Source organism: Protopterus annectens, chromosome 10.part0 (genome assembly GCF_019279795.1).
Source record: "Protopterus annectens isolate FY-2018-M chromosome 10.part0, PAN1.0, whole genome shotgun sequence".
In the NCBI taxonomy this organism is placed as follows: Eukaryota; Metazoa; Chordata; order Ceratodontiformes; family Protopteridae; genus Protopterus; species Protopterus annectens.
The window spans coordinates 1378412032-1378433200 of NC_056744.1; the positions used below are offsets into that span (position 1 = coordinate 1378412032).

At 38.5% G+C, this 21169-nt stretch overlaps 1 protein-coding gene across 1 annotated transcript in view; it reads right to left on the reverse strand.

Moving 5' to 3' along the window:
- Positions 1-21169, reverse strand: part of LOC122814285 (interleukin enhancer-binding factor 3-like) — a 167480-nt gene that overhangs the window by 14404 nt on the left and 131907 nt on the right. Inside the window, exons 8-12 of the mRNA XM_044086875.1 lie at positions 19402-19499; positions 19034-19133; positions 10504-10700; positions 8869-8916; positions 1636-1842 (exon numbers count right to left, since the gene is read on the reverse strand). Coding sequence (XP_043942810.1) covers positions 1636-1842; positions 8869-8916; positions 10504-10700; positions 19034-19133; positions 19402-19499 — 650 coding nt within the window. The remainder of the gene's footprint in view (positions 1-1635; positions 1843-8868; positions 8917-10503; positions 10701-19033; positions 19134-19401; positions 19500-21169) is intronic.

The following is a 21169-nucleotide window of genomic DNA, read 5'->3' on the forward strand; positions in this document are numbered from 1 at the left end:
GGTTTGTTTTCATTTACATAAGTGTATGATTGCCTATAGCATATTTGCTAATTTAAAAAATATGTTTTTCATTTAAAAAAATCATTATGCAAAGCACTTTCCTGATTCCTTAATAGTACTGTAAGACAGAGTGACAGTACTTCCCTTCACAGGTGAAATTCCTGATCATATCCTTACAGTAGGAAGTAGCCTTTTACCTTACTTAGCAGTTGTTCTAATGTTCTCTAATTATGGTTCAAACATTAGCTGAGCTCTAACCACAATGCTATATGAAAGAGTTGAGAGAAGGGTTCACCCCCCTCCCCAATATCATCAGTGAAAACTCTGAAAAAGAGCAGATCCTTTTCATCTAAAGGCTGCTGTACAGGATGAACTCACTAGCTGAATGAGATTCACTGAAGGAGCCAAGGGTTTCCAGAGGGAGGTGGCCTGCAGGTGCATACAGTGGTTTTCAAAAAGTACTCTGTTAGATCTGCTGCCCTCCCGGTTAGCTGGCTACAGTATGAAGTAGATAGGCTGTAGTAAGAAAGCACAAAGTGCATCCATTATTAAAGTAAAAAATAAGTCAACCTACGTGTCCATGATGTACAGAGATGAAGCCCTCATTATAATTCCCATCACCTGAGACTGACTAATGACTCAGGTGCTGGAAGAGCTGGGAGAGATGGGAGTCAGCAACCAGAGTAATGCCCTGTCCTGGGGTCAGGGAAGTGGTCCATCCCACTGGAATGCAAGTATTCACTGGACAAGAGGTGCAATGAATGCAGTGCATGTTCTGAATATGAGTGCATGGTTCTGCCAAGATATGTCAGTGAGGTAGCCATGACAAAGCATGCAAGGAAATAAGCACACCCACAGCGATAGTGTAGCAGGCAACTACACAAGCATGCAAGAGATACACTCCAGGAGGGGTTAGGGCCATAGCAGCAAAAAGCCATGAGTAAGACAGGAGCCAAAACATTAGCTGTTTGGATGACACCTTCCTGCCATCTGCCTTCACCCATGGGTGAAAGAATGGGCTGAGCAAACCTGGGAAGGCTAACAGTTGGCAAGCAGTTTAGGAAACAAATTAATACAGAAAAAAACATAAACCTGCAACAAGACCTGTGCAGCAGTTTCTTGGAAACTGTTTTAGAACAAAAGGGTGCTGTCTTGTACTTTACACAGGATTCTCCAAGTCTTTGGGAACTTTCAGTATTTTCTACTCCCTCCTTGGTAGAATGAGACATTCAGGAAAGACAAACCACTAACCAAAATTAGATAGTAAACTGGATGTACCTTCAAACTCTCCAGACAGCCCAGCATTTTGGTTTAGCATTCTACTAAGTGATAATGGAATGTTAATCATTTTTCAAAATGTAAGCACTTTTAGGTTATAATGTGACGTATATTAACCCCTTCTAAAGGGTAGCTTACACTTTGAAAATATCCTCTATTACAAATTTCTTTTTTGCAGACCTAGCTCCCCAACTTCTGGTACATTAAACACCCTCCATTGCACATTCTATGACTTCATTTTACAACCACACAGCTACATATAAAGTCTACTAGTCACACAACTATGAAGGATATATTGATATACTATTTAGATCATGTAATGCAACAGACAATGGATACTATTTTCCTGTAGCTCACCTCTGGTACGGTCTTTGCTTTTGTGTTGCTTATCACTGGCATGGCTTCCGCATCTCTGCTCACCATGGCAGGTATTTCCTTTTCTGTCTCAACAGGTGCTACCTCATTATCTGAATACAGTCTTTTTAGCACTGCCAGTGCAACATGTGCTTTTGCAGTTTTCTTATTTCTCCCTGTACCAAAAAATGTCTCACCATCGATTTCAGCCTGCCAAAAAAGATCATAACAGTACTTGGAAAAATTCAGAAATCTGATATGAACTTTATGTTTTAATTAGTAGTACTACTTACAATGTAAACATATTAAAGTGGTTTTACCCCTGGCCCCATTACAAACATATGAACATAATTCACTTTACTCATTTACTAACTGGATATTTAGGTGGGTCTTAGGAATCTTTTTTATTCACGACCCAAGACACATGGTACAAACATTTACAGAAAGCAAACAGAGACATTGTTAAGACTTAACTGGCAGTAAGGAGGGTCCACAGCAACACAAAGTGAGATGTCTGACAAGTGGACCTTAACAGAGACATATACTGACCCTTTGTCAAAAAAATTGTCAAGAAACTTACAACAGGTGGGAGGAGTGAATACAGCTGTTCATTCAACTTCCAGAGGAGCACAACCTCTTCCACATAACCAACCAACACTTACTAATATTACGTTTCAGAGCCTTTAGTAATAAGCACACCATGTCTGGAGAGGACTGCTTCATGAGTGGAACTGTATATCATCCATGTGGTGAATCTCAGATTCTCGCAGTTTGGGTGAACCATGGACCCCCTTAGTAAGCTAAGCAGAGTGTATCCTGATGGAAAGAAGTTTTTTTCAGGGTCATCTTCACTAAAGAACCATGGCTGTTCTATCCACAGATAGCAGTATTAGGATACACTTTGCCTTTTCTCTTTCTTGTTTAGCAACAGTTTTGGAAAGATAAAGACGGGAGGGAGTCTGCACTCACTGCACATGCTCCTTGCAATGCAGCCTGCTGCAGGATTTATTTTCTTAATGATCATCCTGTGAGATGAACACATCTTTCTTTAGAGTCTCCTACTTCAGCACTACAGTCTGAAAGACTTTCCTATGCAATTACCATTCCTGCAAGCTACTCAAGGAAATGGTCAAGTGATTTGTCACTGTAGTCTCTTCAGAATGGGTGAGCAGATGGTGCAGAGACAAAGACCTTAACTATAGACCAATACTATGTTATCACAGGCAACTTGAAAAGGAAGTAAGGCTGCGTGCTTCCTTACTTGCTGATATACAACAGTGCAAGACAGAAGCACTGACTTTAAATTAGTACTACATAAATTATTACCATCTTCTCCTATATGTACATATATATATATATATATATATATATATATATATATATATATATATATATATATATACATATATATATATATATATATATATATATATATATATATATATATATATATATATATATATACAGACAGGTCTATGTACTTGATCGAAATTTCACAATCTCAAACAAGAAATGTAGAAACCCACTTAAGCGAAAGTGCACTACATCGAAAGAGCACTTTCGCAAAAGCCGATTCAAAACAAACTACTTTAAACACTATTTTGCAGGGGGGGCAAGCCCCCTTGCACCCCCTACTTAAATATACTAACTCCAAGATCGCACTACAGTGGGGAAAAGGATATATTTCCTTATCCCCACTGCAATGTGCTTAGGTGAATCAACTTTTGCGAAAGTGCACTGTCGATGTAGTGCACTTTCGCTTAAGTGGGTTCGATCTTCTGTTTGTCGAAAAAGTGTGTTTTCGACAAATAGAAGTAGACCCATACATATATATATATATATATATATATATATATATATATATATATATATATATGCACATACAAATATATACCTGAATTTCAGTTTGCTTAACCACATTCCCTAAACCTCATCTCATCTCTGTCAGCAGGTATAATGTAATACATCTGTAAAAAGTTGCAAGTGGCATGGGGGTCAGCAAGTCCTCTCTCCCCTCCATCAAGCACATCTCTTAAAAGACTGTCACCAACCATGCAAGTCCAAAAGAAGGGGAAAAGGTGTCAAATTAGTCCAACAGTATTAAAGTGGTTGTGGGACTCATTGCCTAAGGTTTGCAATAATAAGTAAAACACAGTATTTAGACAATATGTTTAATGGCATTTTGGGGGAAGAACACAAGCCATGAAAACTGCCACCCAGCCCTCTTTTAGAAGATTGTAAGGAGGGTCAGTTAAATGAAGCAGAAATACAGGAACCGTGGTAGCATGTGGAATATTAACATGTACACCAAAGGCAAAATATCAGGATTACTCTATTATACCACTAATGGGGACATTTTAAATATCCTCCCTTAAATGCCTTTCACATGTCTCTATAGGTTGTGCACAAAAGGGTTAAATAAGGTAGCTAAATAAATAGATTTATGTGGATATTTAATTTGATCTTTCTGCAATCTGTTTTGCTTAAGTAATATTGCTATAACAGACAAGAGGAACAGAGGTCCACACAAAGTAGTAAAGTATTGCAAACTGCACTGCTCTGTACTAAACAATGGGGCCTACAGTAAAGTGCAGGCTTCTCCTGAACTACCTGTGGATTTGGATGTAATGTGAATAAGCTTCCTGGAGGTTCAAGGAGTACACTCAGTTTGCCCTTGACAGAATGGCTGGGATGACTAAGGACTGGCCATGCAAGAGCTAAGTACAGAGATGTTGAGGTTGTTGAGTTTTTGAATGAGTCTGCCATCCTTGGTGTTAAAAAGGGGCCAAAATGAACTTCCTTGACCCACTGGGTCAGAAGGGTAGCTACTGAAAATTAAATGGCCTGCTTCTTAGTTTGTGTGTAGCAATGCACCCCCATTGAAAGGAACTGCTTAAAACAAGTTCTCATACAGATCCAACATAACAGCCTGTGATCCCACTCAGTAATTTGGCAACTGTGTGTTATAATGGGTAGCAAGAACCCCAGCCAAGGGGTACTACATGTGAAGTAGAAGATTAACTCTGTAAGGAGTTGACAAAGAATTGGTGAGACACTTCTGGATCTGATAGGAACTATCAGTACCCTGCAAAATGGCTGTTAAAGGTGTTTCCAGTCCTGAGTATCTCTGATCTGTGAACTAGTAAGTCAAGGGACCCCTAATTTGTTAAGAATGACCCAAACAAGACAGTTTTTTCCCCTCTGTATAAGGACATATTGGCCACCCAGTTCAGGACCCATCAGAACCCACTGAAACAGGCCTTATAAAGACAGCCTTCTGGTTCTCCTTGGAGTGACAGCCACAAGCCTGAAACTGCATTCCGACTAACCATATCGTCCAATACATCAAGATTATTTGTAAGTCAAAGGTTGCATGACAAACCACACATTACCTGCATGTAAAAATATACACATTACCTTCATGACAAAGTGCTTGTTTTGGCAGTCACCAGTCTCAGACATGACTTCATAGTTTAGCCCTCTGTGTTTTTCATTCAGTTCCAAAACAGGATTTCTGCCATGTTTGGTAAGAATTGAACCCTGTGAATTTGATGTCATAAGAGGAGGGGAAAAAGGAAGAAAAATTACATCTTTCTGCCCAAGTGTTAAGCAACCACATTAGTTCAAAATTATATATTGCAATTTCAGGATTTGTTAAAGGTACAGTATGACCTGTGCACTGGTTATGCTTCCCTTTACTGTGGGGCTTCCTACTGTTGTCCACAACATGGGAGGTAATGCTGTATCACATCCTATTTGATGACATCCTAATGCTCTCCGACCCTACCCAAAGACTTATATTTATCTACAACCAGTTCCATTTATTTATAAATATATAGCAGCAGAAACCATACTTACAACCAACATCTACAGATTCATCTACCCAGGACATTCAAAATGTCGGCTGCAGAAAACCCCAAAACAAATTAGCAAAAAGAAACTATGACAAGTGCTGTAGAACACAGAATACAGTAGTGCATGGCTATAAAATTAAGAAGCCACAATATAACTACACTGGAAATGAAAAGGCAAAAGGACAAAAAAATATTTGTAAGCAAAAATTAGACTACTAAATAAGGCAAACCCGTAAAAAATAATTATCAAATTTAACTGGAAAGCATGAAATTACACTCCACAATGAACTTTGAGAGGAAAACTTTAGTTGCCCTGTAGAATTCTGCATGGAAAGATAAGTTGATTTAATGTGTAAGGGGCAAATCAAACACATTAACTTTTTAAGAGAAATGCACGCATAGTAACAGAATTCTGAAACATTCTTAGCCAGAGAGTTATATGTGTAGAAACACTCTTTAACAACTCTTTCTTCCAAAAATAAAAGTTTCTGCTCCACTAAGGTTGCTATTTCTCACACATACACACTCTTCTTCAAAGAAAATCTTTTCATTTACAAAAGCAAGAAAGTGATCTGGCTACTTACAGACAAATCTTAAAACAAATGAAAAACATCAAGCAACTGTGACACACAGGGCCTAATCTGTTAGGTGGGTGTGGTAGACCATGGTTGCTCTGTCATCCAGGTGAACTCTGAGAGAAGGCTTGTTGACTACAGTCACTAGTCCCAAGTTCAAACAATTAGCACCAGTTAAAGGACTTGAGGGATCACTCCCATCCTAGTTAGTTATATGGGAGGAGGAAGGCTGGGACTAACATCCCATGATGTACCTTCCTAGGTGACTGCCTACTAAAGGCCCCTCATCACTCACAGTGAAGGAGAGGCACTAGCACAACACCTCACTAGCCTATAGGGAGCTGGCAGCACAAAAGTCTGTCTCAGGTGTGGATTTACCTCTAGGAAGGTTATGACAGATATCTATCCTTCCAGTCCTTTACCTTCTCTCAGTCTTCTGCTTCAGGCATTAGGACATGTGCTTCACAATGTACCCTGCACTGTTAACGTGCCAACCACCATCTTACAAGATAGTAGACAGACCTAGACTTTCCCCCTCGTTTCTTTTGGTGGCTGAATGCCTAATCCCCCACTTGGCAGCAGAGACAAAGGCATTGTGGGTACTAGGCATCACAAACAGCACTGTGGTATACACTCTTGATTTAGCAGGCATATAGTTATGGGTTGTACCTTCCAAAGTATCAGATGCAAACGTACATCAGCATCACAATCTGAACCATTTGAGCAGCAGAATAGAACTGGCAAATGGCACAGTCAAGTGTGTTCGCCTACAGGGTGCATGTGCAAGAGCTGAACAAAGGACAACATAGAACTGAATGCAGCAGAAGGAAAGCACACGTCTAATACATGGTGTATGCATTCTTACCCACGGTGAACAGGAGATGATAAGTTACATACAAAAAACCTCAGAAACTTGAGCTGTATCATATTGCCCCGATGTCCTCAAATTCCCTCTGAGGAGGTGAGAAATGGAGGTTACAGGGACATAGCAGATGATCAGTGCTAATGGAAACTCAAAAAAGAAACTGTTACAAACAAAAGATATGGACGCAAAGGGCAGAACAGCACTTGAGCTGTGCTCTAGGTGGCAGAATTTTTAATGACTGTAGTGCTGAATGATCTTATTTTTTTGGCCAAGTATTTTCTGGTTTGCCAGACTTTAACCTGCTGCCCCATGCATGCAACATATTTTCTAATTACCCAACCACTCCTTTGCTCCAAAGTATTGAATATATGTGCATACCCTGCACAAATGCATGTTTCAAACTCTTGTAGCCAGCCATCTAACTAGATATAAAAAGGATACCTGCAACTGATTATGAAATGTCCCTCATGCTAATGACAGGGGTTTCAGACCCAGCTCTACAAAAGACAAGTTTTACTTTATGATGGAACTGTTACTAATGAAGTCAGCAAGACACACCCCCCTAAAAAAACTCCAAGTCAGCACATTTAATACATTAGAAATGGGTCTACTTCAAAACATCGACTTACCAGATCACTGAAGACAAAATCATCGAGACAACATCGCCAAATCTTCACAACAAACTCCCGGAGCAGCGAAAACTAACCCTGGGAAAAGAACCACTTAGCTACCAGGACAAAACAACAAACAACGAAGCAAGAAAACCCTCCAAAGTGAGGAGCTTAGCCCCCCCCCCACATCTCTCTAACTAAATATACCAACTTCAAGACTGCACTACAGTGGGGAAAGGGCAAGGTTCCCCATGGTGGCCAAATGGTTCTTTTCCCGGGGTTAGTTTTTGCTGTTCCAGTAGATCGATGTTGTGAAGATTCTGTGATGTCTTCTCAATGAAGTGGCATTTGACGATGTGGTAATTTAATGTTTTTAAGTAGACCCGTTAGAAATAAGTACTGCATGATACACACACACACACACACACACACACACACACACACACACACACACACACACACACACACACATGTGAGTGTATATATATATATATATATATATATATATATATATATATATATATATATATATATATATATGTGTGTGTGTGTGTGTGTGTGTGTGTGTGTGTGTGTGTGTGTGTGTGTGTGTGTGTGTGTGTGTGTGTGTGTGTGTATAAAAGTTTGCTATTCTACACAGAATACATTATTCTAGTTTATTTTGTTTATTTGTTAACAAGATAATTACACTTTTCCAACGACCCTTTTCAGTTGCAACTGGCCAAAATGGCTCAACCATAATAAATTAAAATGAAGTTATCATCAACACATATGTTTCCATCAATAGCAATATTTTCCTTCAGGAAAGACTTGAGGTCTTTTTACAATCAAACATGTTCCCAAATGTCAAACCTTGCGTAACATAGGGCAAGGAAGAACAACTGATATCTAATTAGTGCACATGCAAATGAAGTAAACTTTGTGCATGAATTTGCTATATATGAACCAGCTTAGGTAAAGGGTATCACCCTGGCGTCTTACAGTACTATAGCTGCTAAACCTACCACCCAGCTCTGCCACCCCTAGTTATGGCAAATGATGTGGATGGGATTGAGACAGCCAAGCATTAGGGACAGTTTCACTTATTTTATGGACCTGGGCACAAAAGAAAAAGCCGGAAGTAGCTTGTGCCGCACTACAGTTCGGAAAATAAATGAAGGCAAGAGTGTTGCCTATCTGATGCACTACAATTAGCAAAGTAGCATCTTGGCTGAAAATAAGAAAATCAGTGAAGGAATCTTTATTTTCTAATGAAATCCTACAGAGCAATTTCCAACTTCAGCAATTTAGCAAAAGTTAAATTAAACTACTAAGAGTTAAAGAACACTAACCTCTGCAATATATTCTGCATTTGTTGGTAACCCCAAGTCTTCCAGTACCTGCAATGAAAAATTCAGTTAGAAATGCAGTGAAACAAGTTCACCTGGAAAACCAAACATTTGCAGTTTAAGTAACGCAATTAAAAAAATAAATATTAGTGAATGAAGCCCAAATACTGCTGAAGTAGTGTTCCCTTAAGATAGATCCAACCACAAACACATACCAAGTCTTTCTTCATAACAAACTATTTCATCCACCCACCTAACATTCCCACCTCCCTACAAAACTGGCTCCGCTCCATCATACTCATTCCTAAGCAATTACATTTCCTTTTTCACATATTATAGCTCATATCTTTCCAATAAATCATACTTTTCTGGCATGTTTACAGAAATCCTGACTCTTTTTCCCCGTGCAGCTTTACACGATGCCTGATAACAGTGTCTCATCCTTGTTGCTGGTAGTTATCTTCCATCACTTCATCCCACATTATCACCATCCCTATAATCCCATTCTCATTTGCTACAATGTAACACAGTCTAATCATCAGGACCCTAATTCATGCACACCCCAACACTGAGCTCACCAGTGTGTCCATTGAAAAGACCACCCCTTCTATCATTCCTCCTCTCGTTATATATCCTAATTAATTTACTCCATAAATTTTCCAGGGTACTAACCCCATAAACTCAACAAATACGATGTTTCCCTAAGCACAGTATATATCCTACATATATCACCACTCAATATCTTAGTCTGGCAATTGATGCAGAGGTTAAGACTTTGAGCTGTATTTCCTGTTGTACAGGGTTTGATTCCCTCAACCCTTCATTTGCCTACAGTGTAACCTTGAGAACGTCCCTTAACCCGGCAGTGCTTGGGGGTTACTGTGAATCTGAGTTAAGCTCCTTAATACCTACAAATCCTTAAGGAATGCTGCTAAGACCCCACAAGCTTACCCTTGTGTGCGTATCAGTCTTGTGATAGCTGAACACAAATGTATAAATCAATAACTACTACACAGCAATTCTGCATCAGTTACTGTTACAGTACAAATTCACTATGATGTATGCAATTCCAACATTTGCAAAGGTTAGACATAAACTAGTATTGCGTAATTTCCAAAACATAACACAACTTTTGCTAAAAAAAATTAAAACTAAAACAACAATTTATGTAACAAGCTTACATGTGTACATTCTGGATCAGAAAGGTACAAACATGCTTTCTGCAGTATCACTATTTAAGAAGGGCATCACTCAATAAAAGAAACTGTGGAAATCTATGATAATCAACAAACTCAACCACCTTGGAGTGGATACCATATTAACTTTTGAGTCTGTAGGGTTTTTTGAAAACACTACCATTGTAAACTCCTCTTGTTTTTATGAAGAAAATATTAGCTGAACGCTGGGTAAAGACTGTAATGCCCACACAAGATAAATGAGCATGCTTTGTGCACCATTAACCAAACTTTCAAAATAACACAATATAAAACATCAAGTCTGGTACTAGTCATGACTGATTTGCCTGAAGTGGGTTGTTTCAAACCTTCACTATGCTTGAAACGACACTTTTACACCAGTAAAATCACAGTTTGCATCACCAAGTGGGCCACTGTGAGACTGCCTGAACAGAAGTCTTACCTTTACTGCCACACAATATTTAGCCATCTTTCTAGAAGGTCCTGACGCCTCATAGGATTTGCCAGCCACATTAACCCCCACTGTAAACTTTGGATCATGGTCTGGGCCCGTCTGTCTGATCAGTATGTACTGCAGTCCAGGATACATGGTAGTCAGAATCATCAAAGGATTTTTTGATGAAGAACCCAATGTGTACACTAAAAAACAAGCAAATCCAACATTTAATCTCAAATTAGGAATAATTTATTGTGAGAACTACTAAAACCAGAAATACAACGCATTCACCATTAACATCTAGCATCTGTTGTGCTCACTGACTACAGTTCCATTACAAGTGTCATTAAAAAACAAGATCCACAACAGAAAACATATTATATTTATGTGTGTGTGTTTGTGTGTGTGTGTGTGTGTGTGTGTGTGTGTGTGTGTGTGTGTGTGTGTGTGTGTGTAAGTGTGTGTAATGTATGTATATAGGTACACACACATATTTACATATATAATATATTCTCATACTTAAATTTCTATATCTGTCTATATCTATCTATATATGTATATATACATATCTATATATCTATATATATATATATATATATATATATATATGTGTGTGTGTGTGTATGTGTGTGCATCTCTATGTTATCACTGTCTCTCTCTCTCTCTCTATATATATATATATATATATATATATATATATGTATACGTTCACACACACACACACACACACACACACAAATATAAGAATATGCGCATGCACACACACACACACACACACACACACACACACACACACACACACACATATATATATATATATATATATATATATATATATATATACACACATACACACACACTCATATATACTTAAGCACCTGCACACATACATAGATATATATCTGTATATCTATACATATGTCTGTGTTTGTGTCTATGCCATATACACAATCTAACACTCAAAATCTCAAAAGTAAAAATACAGATATAAAAAATCTAAACTGAAAATATTAAGAAAAACTAAAACCCCTGCACCACTCATGTGTGCCATTCTCACCCTCTGCTACTTATACATTTTAAGGCAACGCAGTGCTGCAGCAGTTAGTGTTGTAGCCTCCCAACAAGAGGTTCTCCGGTTGGATTCTTGGCTGGGGAGCCTTTTGTGCAGAGTCTGCATATCCTCTCTGTATTTCATGGGTTTCCTATGGGTGCTCTGGTTTCCTCCCACATTCCGAAGACATGTGCCTGGAGTGTTTCTCCCTGGGCTTCTGCTGAAAATGGGCTCTGTCCCAGTCAGACTTTCCAGATAAACAAATGTTAAATAAGTAAATTAAATTTAAATCAGAGATTGCATAACAGCTGTGAATAGGGCAAATTTTCAATCCCAACTGTATCTCAGTCTCACATAAAGTAATTTATTTATTTTATTTTATTTATTTATTTATTTTGACATTTGTTGACCGGGATTATCCGACTGGACATCAGGTGTCTATTTTCATCGGAGGCCAGGGGAGAAAAGCTCCACAAGTACAGCAGTTGCAGCATTTAGTACAAAACAGTAACTAGTTACAGAAGAACTGTTGACATATAAGCTGCAACAATTTAGCAATGAGTATAACACAATTGGAAATGTGACTATTAACTAAGTAGATCATTAGGTAATAATAGAAAAATAAGAATGATTAAAAGAGTAAATGTAAGCTATTTACATATTTACAAGCAGCATTCATGAGACTTTAAAGGGTGTGACCATGTTGAACATGTCACAAAGGATGAGTGGCTTAAGGGAGCAGTATTGCTGCTGTGTAGTGAGGGTTTAAGGTGGGGCATTGCAGCTGCAATGTCGGTTGGTTAGAAGGTATAATTTCAGCAGTTTCTTGAAAGTGGTAGTGTCAAGTATCAGTTAATCATAGCACAGGTGTGTAAGGTATGTGTTGAAGAAAGAATTTAGAACAGAGATTGATATTTATTTTATTTTATTTCACATTTGTTAACTGGATAGAGTCCGGCTGGGCAAGTAGCCTGTTTTCAGCAGAGACCTAGGGAGAAAAGCTCCATAACAACGCTACAAAAAGATTACAAAAATGTTTAAAAGATTTACAAACAATATAAAAAAGTCTGATAGTTGCCAATAATCACAATTTACAAAAAGGGGAATGTAAAACGGAAAACATCACATTTCCTAAGCCTTACTACAGACGGTAATATGAAACTCATTAGATACATAACTAAAAACCATTGTGGTATCTTTGTTTGGTAGAAGTAAGACAAGAAGATAGCAGAATAGAAAACAATTGATCGAAGGCATGAGAAGCTAGCCAGGAGTATTACAGGAGCATAGCCATCGCTGAGTAAGGTATTCCTTTAAGCTATGACGATCTGTGTTTTTTAAGATATTCTGGGGTAATAGGTTCCACTGTTTGGTTACTATGAAGGAGAAGAGAGAATCACCAAAGTAATTATGAGACTTTGTTACCTTGAGTATAAGTTTACTGGATGATCTAAGTGTCCTGGGGTTGGTATTTAGTTGCACTAGGTTGGAGGGTGCAGGGCAGTTTTCAGGTTTGTGAATAATGGAGTGGGCAGTGATGAGCTGATTGAGCAATAACAGAATGGGAAATTCAAGCCAGTGTAATTTTTTAATGCCAGCACAATGCAATCATCTGACTATTCGATCACTTGTACTGGCACAAAAAAAAGTTCACCTAAAGTCTTCACACACAGACCTTATATTGTAGATAGAAATACTATATTTATAATTATTTATCCCTATATCTTAAATATACAGATAGAGATACACATGCAAACACATACAAAAATATCTGTAAAGGCTTCTGTTAAACTCATAAAAACCAACAATGAAATATGAAGTCAAACCATTAAGTAGTAAAACTGTCCAGTAAAATTACTGGCATGGAGAGAGGTTTTTACATTTACATTATGTAACATGATAAACGATCCACATATTCAGTGAAAGCAAGAAATTGCAGAGGATCCCTCTAAACCAGTTGGAGTGTTTCTGTATGAGCTTGCAAGAAAGTGAACTTTATTGTGTAATAATTAAGTCAGACTGATGCTCCTGTTCAGAAGGATCCTTACATCCCAAAAGCACTCTCATAAAACATGAAATGACAAAACAACCGAAGTTGTTAAGTTAAATTTCACAGTTAATATAATATACTGTACTGCTTTATGCTGGACAGTAACTGCAGTCACATCTTATAGTCAGTAAATTGATCAAAGTTCCAGGCAGCTAAAAAATCTCATGGTGCACCATGAAGTTGGTTGTTTCCTTGGTCACACTGTATATCACAATTACAAAAGTTATATTTCAAGTTAAGAGGAAAACAGTTGTGAAGGTGTCATCATCTAAAAATAAGACACAGAAAAGCATTCTAATTAGTGCAAGTCTGGAGGAGTGAGACAAACAGCCTCACTCAAAATGATGAAATGGAGACACTAAAAAGTTAATTTATATTAAAGACATTACAAGACTGACAGAAAATATGGAATATGTCTTACAGCATTTAACTGGATTGTTTATTAGACAGGTGTAATGTTTGGCAGTAGCTGAAATAGAAGATAACATTTTTTGCATGATTAGCAAGTCAGATAAGGTAATGGAAACTGTTGGAAAGATGAAAACGTGGAGCAGAAGTTGGTTTCTATAGGAAATCTGTAGAAAAAATACATGGAGTACTTACATGAGGCAAAGGAACTGACCTCGTGTTTAATTTATTAGCTGGAATACAGAACTTATCAGAAATGACTAATTTTAATCTCAGCACTTTTTTTCTATTGTTAATATCATTATTATTATTATTATTATTATTAATCTGTTTGTTTGCCACTGGGAAGCCTAGAGTAACTCTGGTAAGTATGTGCTATTTATAAGAAAAATAATCCTTAAGACAGTTGTGACAACTGAGTGAAACTCATCATTGTCGATGGCAGCGAGTATATGTAGACCATGAGTATTCTGAGGTTACATTTTACTGACGTCTGTAAAATAGGTTCATAGGTAGATACTAGGCTATCTGCCCTAGGGCATTTATAAGCCTAGCCAGAGTGTATTTGGCTTCTGCCTCCCTATTAGATTTGCCTACTGTGCCTCTGTAAAGTAGGTCACAGAAGGTACCCTTTTAAGATTAGTTTACTGTGCCTCTGTCTAGCAGGGACACAGAAGAGATCCCAGGGGTGAATTTGCGATTTCCCATCCACGCGTCCAGGTTTTGCTTGAAGAGGGTCAGCGAGGGGCTATGTCTAACATGAATTGGGATTCTATTCCAGAGTGAGGGGAGCCTCTGGGAAATGAATCTGTCCCTCCAGCAGTCCTGGGATTCTATTCCAGAGTGAGGGAGCCTTGAAATGAAATCCTCCTCCCCTCTGCCCTATTTATTTTTGTACTGAGGTTTAAGTCCCTGAGGCGTGTAGCTCTAAGGGACTTGGATTTTTGGAGGTTGAGCATGTCCATTAATTCTGGGTTTGACATGGCTCTGTACGTCAGGCATAGATCGCCTCTGAGTAGGCCATAAGCAACTGAGTAGAGCTGGAGTTTCTTTAGTCGAGCTGCATAGGACATCTGTTTACAGCCCATGATCCTCTTGGTGAGGTAGTTTTGGGGTCTCTCCAGTTGCTGCAGGTGTGGTGGTGTAAGGTCATCCCAAAGGGCATTGTATTCAATTATGGGCCTGATGAGGAGCAGAGGCGGGGCACAATGACCTCTCTTGATCTAGATGCGAACCCTTTCATGATAAGGTGGGCTATACAGAAGGTCTTTCTAACCACTTTGGCAATGTGATTATCAAAGGAGAGATTACTATCTACGTTGGTCCCAAAATCTCTAATTACTTCTTCCATACTTAATGGATTACCACCTATGTGGTAATTTGTGGGCACCTTGTTTTTCCCAAAGGGGATGACTATGCACTTTTGGAGGATAAGATCACTTATGACTATTTAAAGTGTCCATGTAAAGGAAAAGAAAGATGGAGACTCAGAAATGGCCATAAGGAGAAAGAGAGGGGAGCTGCTGTGGATGATTTAGGGTGGGGACACAAATTAGAACTGATTAGGAATGTTGTTCTGTAGAACTTGTAAGACTCAGTGTGAAGAAAAGCGAGAGTGTAAGGAATGGTGAGAAAACCTGTCCGTTATGGTAATGTAAAGAAAGGAGCCTTTACAGAAATGATATTTGCACATTATTTGAATTTTCATATTATAACATTGACAAGTAACATACATTAATATGGATGGGATTAAAATGTAGCCGGTAAACTTGTGCCTTTGTGAGCATCCTTTTACAGCTGGAAAAAGACCCTTTTTTGGTTCAGCATATTTATTTGCATTAAGGTTGCTTGGCAGGTAAGATGGTTAAAAGCCTGGAATAAAAAAGAAGGAAAAAAGGAGAGATTAAATAGCTGTAAGGCTTAAAAATTTAAATAAAATATGATGCATTGGAAAAGTCAATTAGAAAGAAGGTAGAAGATGTATTAAGAAGAGAGGTAGTCAGTGAAAACTTTGATACTTCAAGCAAGTAATGTTAGCCCAGTAGATCAGGGAGTTCAGCAGAAGTGGAAGAGGAACAAAAGGAGCAATATGACTACGAGAAAAAAGGAGACTTTTTATGCAGGAGCAAGATGTTCTGAGCAGAACATTTCCAGTTGAATATATGATAAGCTGTAAAGGTAAAGCGGTGGATATGTTTATATACTGTGGAACATTGTAGGAACAAAGACTATGGTTTGGTATAGTGAATATAGCTGCATTTATTTTCAGAGGAAGTACAAGAATTATGTAACTTGTATGCAATACTTTCAGGGCCTAGGGAAGGACTTTTAGTATGACTTTGTAGGATGTTGTAAAAACATTCCCAATAAGTCCCCTGAATCTGTTGCTGCTGTTCTAGCAGCACTCTTTTCCAGGACACTGAGTATTTCCTGTACTGCGACTGAAACATCCTCCTCCTCCATGAATATGATCCTTCCTTGATTCTGGGCATTCTGTTGCCTCTTTGCAAACAACTTTGATGAACAGTTGGGTTTGCTTAGCCCAGCTGCTGTGTCTAAACAAAAAACAACTTGAAGTTTATAACACACTGTTCACAAGAAGTGGCCCGATTTTTGGTTACAGACATCGGCTTGAGTTGGTGGTAACTTAGGTGGATGTAGAAGATCCCACAGCACTTTTAAGAAACAATAGAGGAAGTTTCTCAGCATCCTTATATTCTCATATTCCATATTTTCCACCCTGATGTTATATTATATACATTGCAGCATGCATTTACTCAAGCAAAATTGCTTACAGCATAAAAAGACAAATTACAGAACCATCAGATGAGAAGAATAGACCTGGGAAAAGGCAAAACTATGAATCAAGAAACTGAACTGCAAAGGAGATTTTTTTTCCCAAAAGAAGAAGGCAAACAATTCAAGGAATAGTCTGGTTTACCAAGCAGTATCTAAAACCTTGCACTCCAGAAGGTTCATGATGTGCAGACATGGTAGAAACGTGCACCTTAACAGTTGAATAATTAAGCTGAAAAGAAAGCTAAGCTGAAAACTGTTTCAGTTATGGGCTAATTCTCAGTGTTTGCAATGTGTAGTTTACACAGTAAAGCTTCTCTCATTATAATGTCTGCACTGTATATGTAGCAAAGCTATTGCATTACATAGCCAGTTACATCAAAGGTGGTTCCAGGTTATACAGCCAGCTATACGAGGGGTGGTTCCAGGTTATACAGCCAGCTACATCAGGGGTGGTTCCAGGTCATACAGTCAACTACATTAAGCGTAGTGCCAACTTACAGCCAGCTACATCAGGGGTGGTGCCAACTTACACAGCCAGCTTCATCAGGGGTGGTGCCAACTTATACAGCCAGCTACATAACATCATAGGTAGTGCCAAGTTACATACATCAGAGCGGAGCTACATCAGGGTGGTTCCAAGTTATACAATCAGCTACATTGGGTTGGTTCCAGGTTATATAGCCACCTACATCAGAGGCTGTACCAGGTTATACAGCCAGCTAAATCCAGGCAATTCCAGGTTATGCAGCCATCTATATCTGGGCAGTTCCAGGTTATGCTGCCAGCTACATGAGGGTTGGTTCCAGGTTATACAATCAGCTACATCAGGGCGGTTCCAGGTCATACAGCCAACTACATCAGGGGTGGTGCCGAGTTACACAGCCAGCTACATCCGGATCATTTCAGGTTATACAGACAGCTACATCAGGGATGGTGCTAAGTTATATAGACAGCTACATCAGGGGCTGTGCTAAGTTATACAGACAGCTACATCAGGAATGGTGCCAAATTCTAGCCAACTACATCAAGGTAGGTTCCAGGTTATACAACCAGCTACATCAGGGAAGGTTCCAGGTTATACAGCCACCTACATCAGAGAAGGTGCCAAACTATACAACCAGATACATCACGGCAATTCCAGGTCATACAGCCAGCTACATCAGGGTGGTTCTAGGTCATATAGCCAGCTACATTAGGGACATTTCCAGGCCATACAGCCAATTACATCAGGGGTGGTGCCAGGTTATACAACCAGCTACATCTGGGGGTGATTCCAGGTTATACATCCAGCTATATCAGGGGTGGTTCCAGGATATACAGCCAGCTACATCGGGGGGTGCCAGGTTATAAAGCCAGCTACATCAGGGGTGGTGCCAGGTTATGTAGCCAGCTACATCAGGGGTGTGCCAAGTTATACAGCCAGCTACATCAGGGGCAGTGCCAGGGTATGTAGCCAGTTACATTAGGGATGGCGCCAGGTTATACACTCAGCTACATCAGAGGTGGTGCCAGATTATACAGTCAGGTACATCAAGGGTGGTACCAGGTACTGTGACTAAACTATAACTGCACCAAAGACTAGGAAGATTCTAAATAAGAATGTAATGTAAGAGATGTGCCAAAGAAAGGTAACAAGCACAATGAACATTTTAAACATGTATTTTATATACCACCCTGAAATACAGATGGGGCATAATGTCCACAACATAGCACCCAGGGAGAACAGTAAACCCCCACAAAAATCAATGTCAGTACTAAATACTAATAAGGATGAATTCCACCCCTGACATGGCAAAAATACACAGTCCTTCTGAATGTTTTTGTCATTCAAATGTGTTAAAAAAACAAATGTCCTAACTAAAGCAGATACGTTCATTCCGATTTTCATTTTTATAATAAGATGGTATATATACTAGTTTTTGTACACTTTAACAGATGGTATATAGTTTACAGATGTGTCAAACGTCAACATCTTCTGCCACACCCATGCATTTATACTATAATGCTGTATTAAAATACTTAAGTAAGCTGGTGCATTTCTTATTTAGCATCCATTGTCTATATATTTAAAAGGACAGTAAAATTACTACAAAATGAAAACAACTTCACATAAGAACAATTAAAGCAAATGTAACATGAGGCTTACAGTGATACTACTTCATAAATTTCAGCTGACTAAGTTTAAAAAACAATAAAGACACAGCAGTATTTAATGAATCAGTGCTTACCATTATAATCCCTGCCTTGTTTATGGTGTATTTTTGAGTGTATTTTATCCTCAGTAAAGATCTTATCAACTAGACCCAAAGCAACCATGCGTAAAACATGCTGGAATAAAACATGAAACATTATGAGAAAAGTATGTAGAAAAATGTTAACAAGTCCAGAGCATTAGGAATGCGCAAAAAACAGACATGACCTTTGAAAAAATGATATAACAATATTGACAGACATTCTACTGCAGTCCTGGTCAGAAAAAGGACAATGTTCTCACCAACAAGCATCTTTCATCAAACAATCCAGGTGAAAGCAAACATGTATCTATTCTCAAGTCAGCCATTCTTTACCATGAAAAATCATAGGATATGTTTGTTACCTGGGCACTTCGAGTGATGTCTTCCCTCTGTTGTCTGTCCAAATGACCAATTGCATCAACACAGTCTCTTTCACATGGATCATAAAGACCAGGGCCATCTGCAACAACATATACAGACAATTTAACTTTTTGTTTTATAAAAATGGTGTTCATTCCTGGAAATATCCCCAAGAACTTCAGCATAAAGGAAGCTTCATACTGGAAGTAATATTTTAATTTCAAAGTACTAGGTGTTCCTGTGAAGAAAGCAAGACCTCAAATTAAGGCAATGTTTTCAAACAAGCACATATTCCATACAGCCCCAAACACTGTAGCCTGAGGCCAAAATGATAATACATTCACTGTGTCAACGCACTGAGATTTTCACAATGTTAACACAAGACTGTAAGAGAACTACCATTCTGGACTGAATGAACTACAGATTTCTAGATTTATATACTTAATAGAACTGAATTTCACTCCTGACTGCAAAATAAAACACTTAAAAATGTAAATGTAGGCCTTTCTGTACACCTGAAAAGAGTCAACAAAGGTACAACATCCTGAGACCTATATATTGATCTGTGATGGTCGACTAATCTAATGTAATAAAAAAAGCAGACAAATACTACTCTTGTGTAAACTGAGGCAGTTCAATCTAACTTAATCACAAACTACAGCAATATTAGCAGACACACATTATCAGATAAACGGTACATATGGGAGATGTTACACAGATAGGAAGGCCAAAACAAAGTCAGTGATCATCGTCAGCTCAATCACAAGGTGTTTCCAAGGGACAGATCTTGACATACATACTGAGATGACTTAATCTGGAAGAGGCACACTACAGAAATACACCGGTATGGAAAGGCAGAGATCACCAGCTGGCTTCTGGCTGCTTTCCCAAATAAAGTTTAGAGACATGCACCTCTCCCCTCCCCTTCTTAGGCTGACTGTTCCTTCACAACACAAAATGACACAGCCAGAAAAAAAATATATGAAAGTCCTAGTAACTGCAAACAGTAGTTTACAAAACATCCACACAAAATGCAGGCACTAGTCACATATTCCCAAAGAACTAGAGAAGTTGCAGAAATAGCACACAGCATTTCATACAAACCTTCCCAGGAAAAGCCAAGAATTTTGACATCAACCAGTCTACAAGCAGCAGTTTGGAAAGAAAATGCCTGCCCTTCAGCTGCTAGTATCAAATGGAAGTGAATCAGAAAAGCCAGAATTACTGTGATTCTCAAATGGCAAAACAGACAAATAAACAGAAATAACCTTAAGAGCTACCAAAAGTTATTCAATGTAAGTTTAGATGAATCTGCTAGTGGTCCAGTTACCAAACAGATGAAGCTGTTAAATCATTGACTTCTTATCTGTCAAAATATAAAATTACCCACATTTCTATTATAGTAATGGTAATGGTTCACTTTCTATTAATAATCGCCATTTCTAGAGATAAATACAACCATGAGTTTGGTATCTCTGAGTAAGAGGGAATATCGGGATTGCATCTACCACATAGAGTGTAGGGAGTTTGCCCGTTTTACTTATTTATTTAATTTCTAACCAACTGAAGTCACACCTGGTTCTGTTCTTTCAGTTGTGGCTTTGTCCAAGTTCTACTTGACAAACCACGGTGTAGTTGTACGTTTGAAGTTAGTGAGCCTTGCAAAGCCAGAAAGTACTTTGTAAACCTATCAAGAAAAGAAAAAAGCAACTAACTGTAATCCTGCTACCTGCCCTGTACCAAAGAAAGTTCTGGTGGCACTGTTTTTAT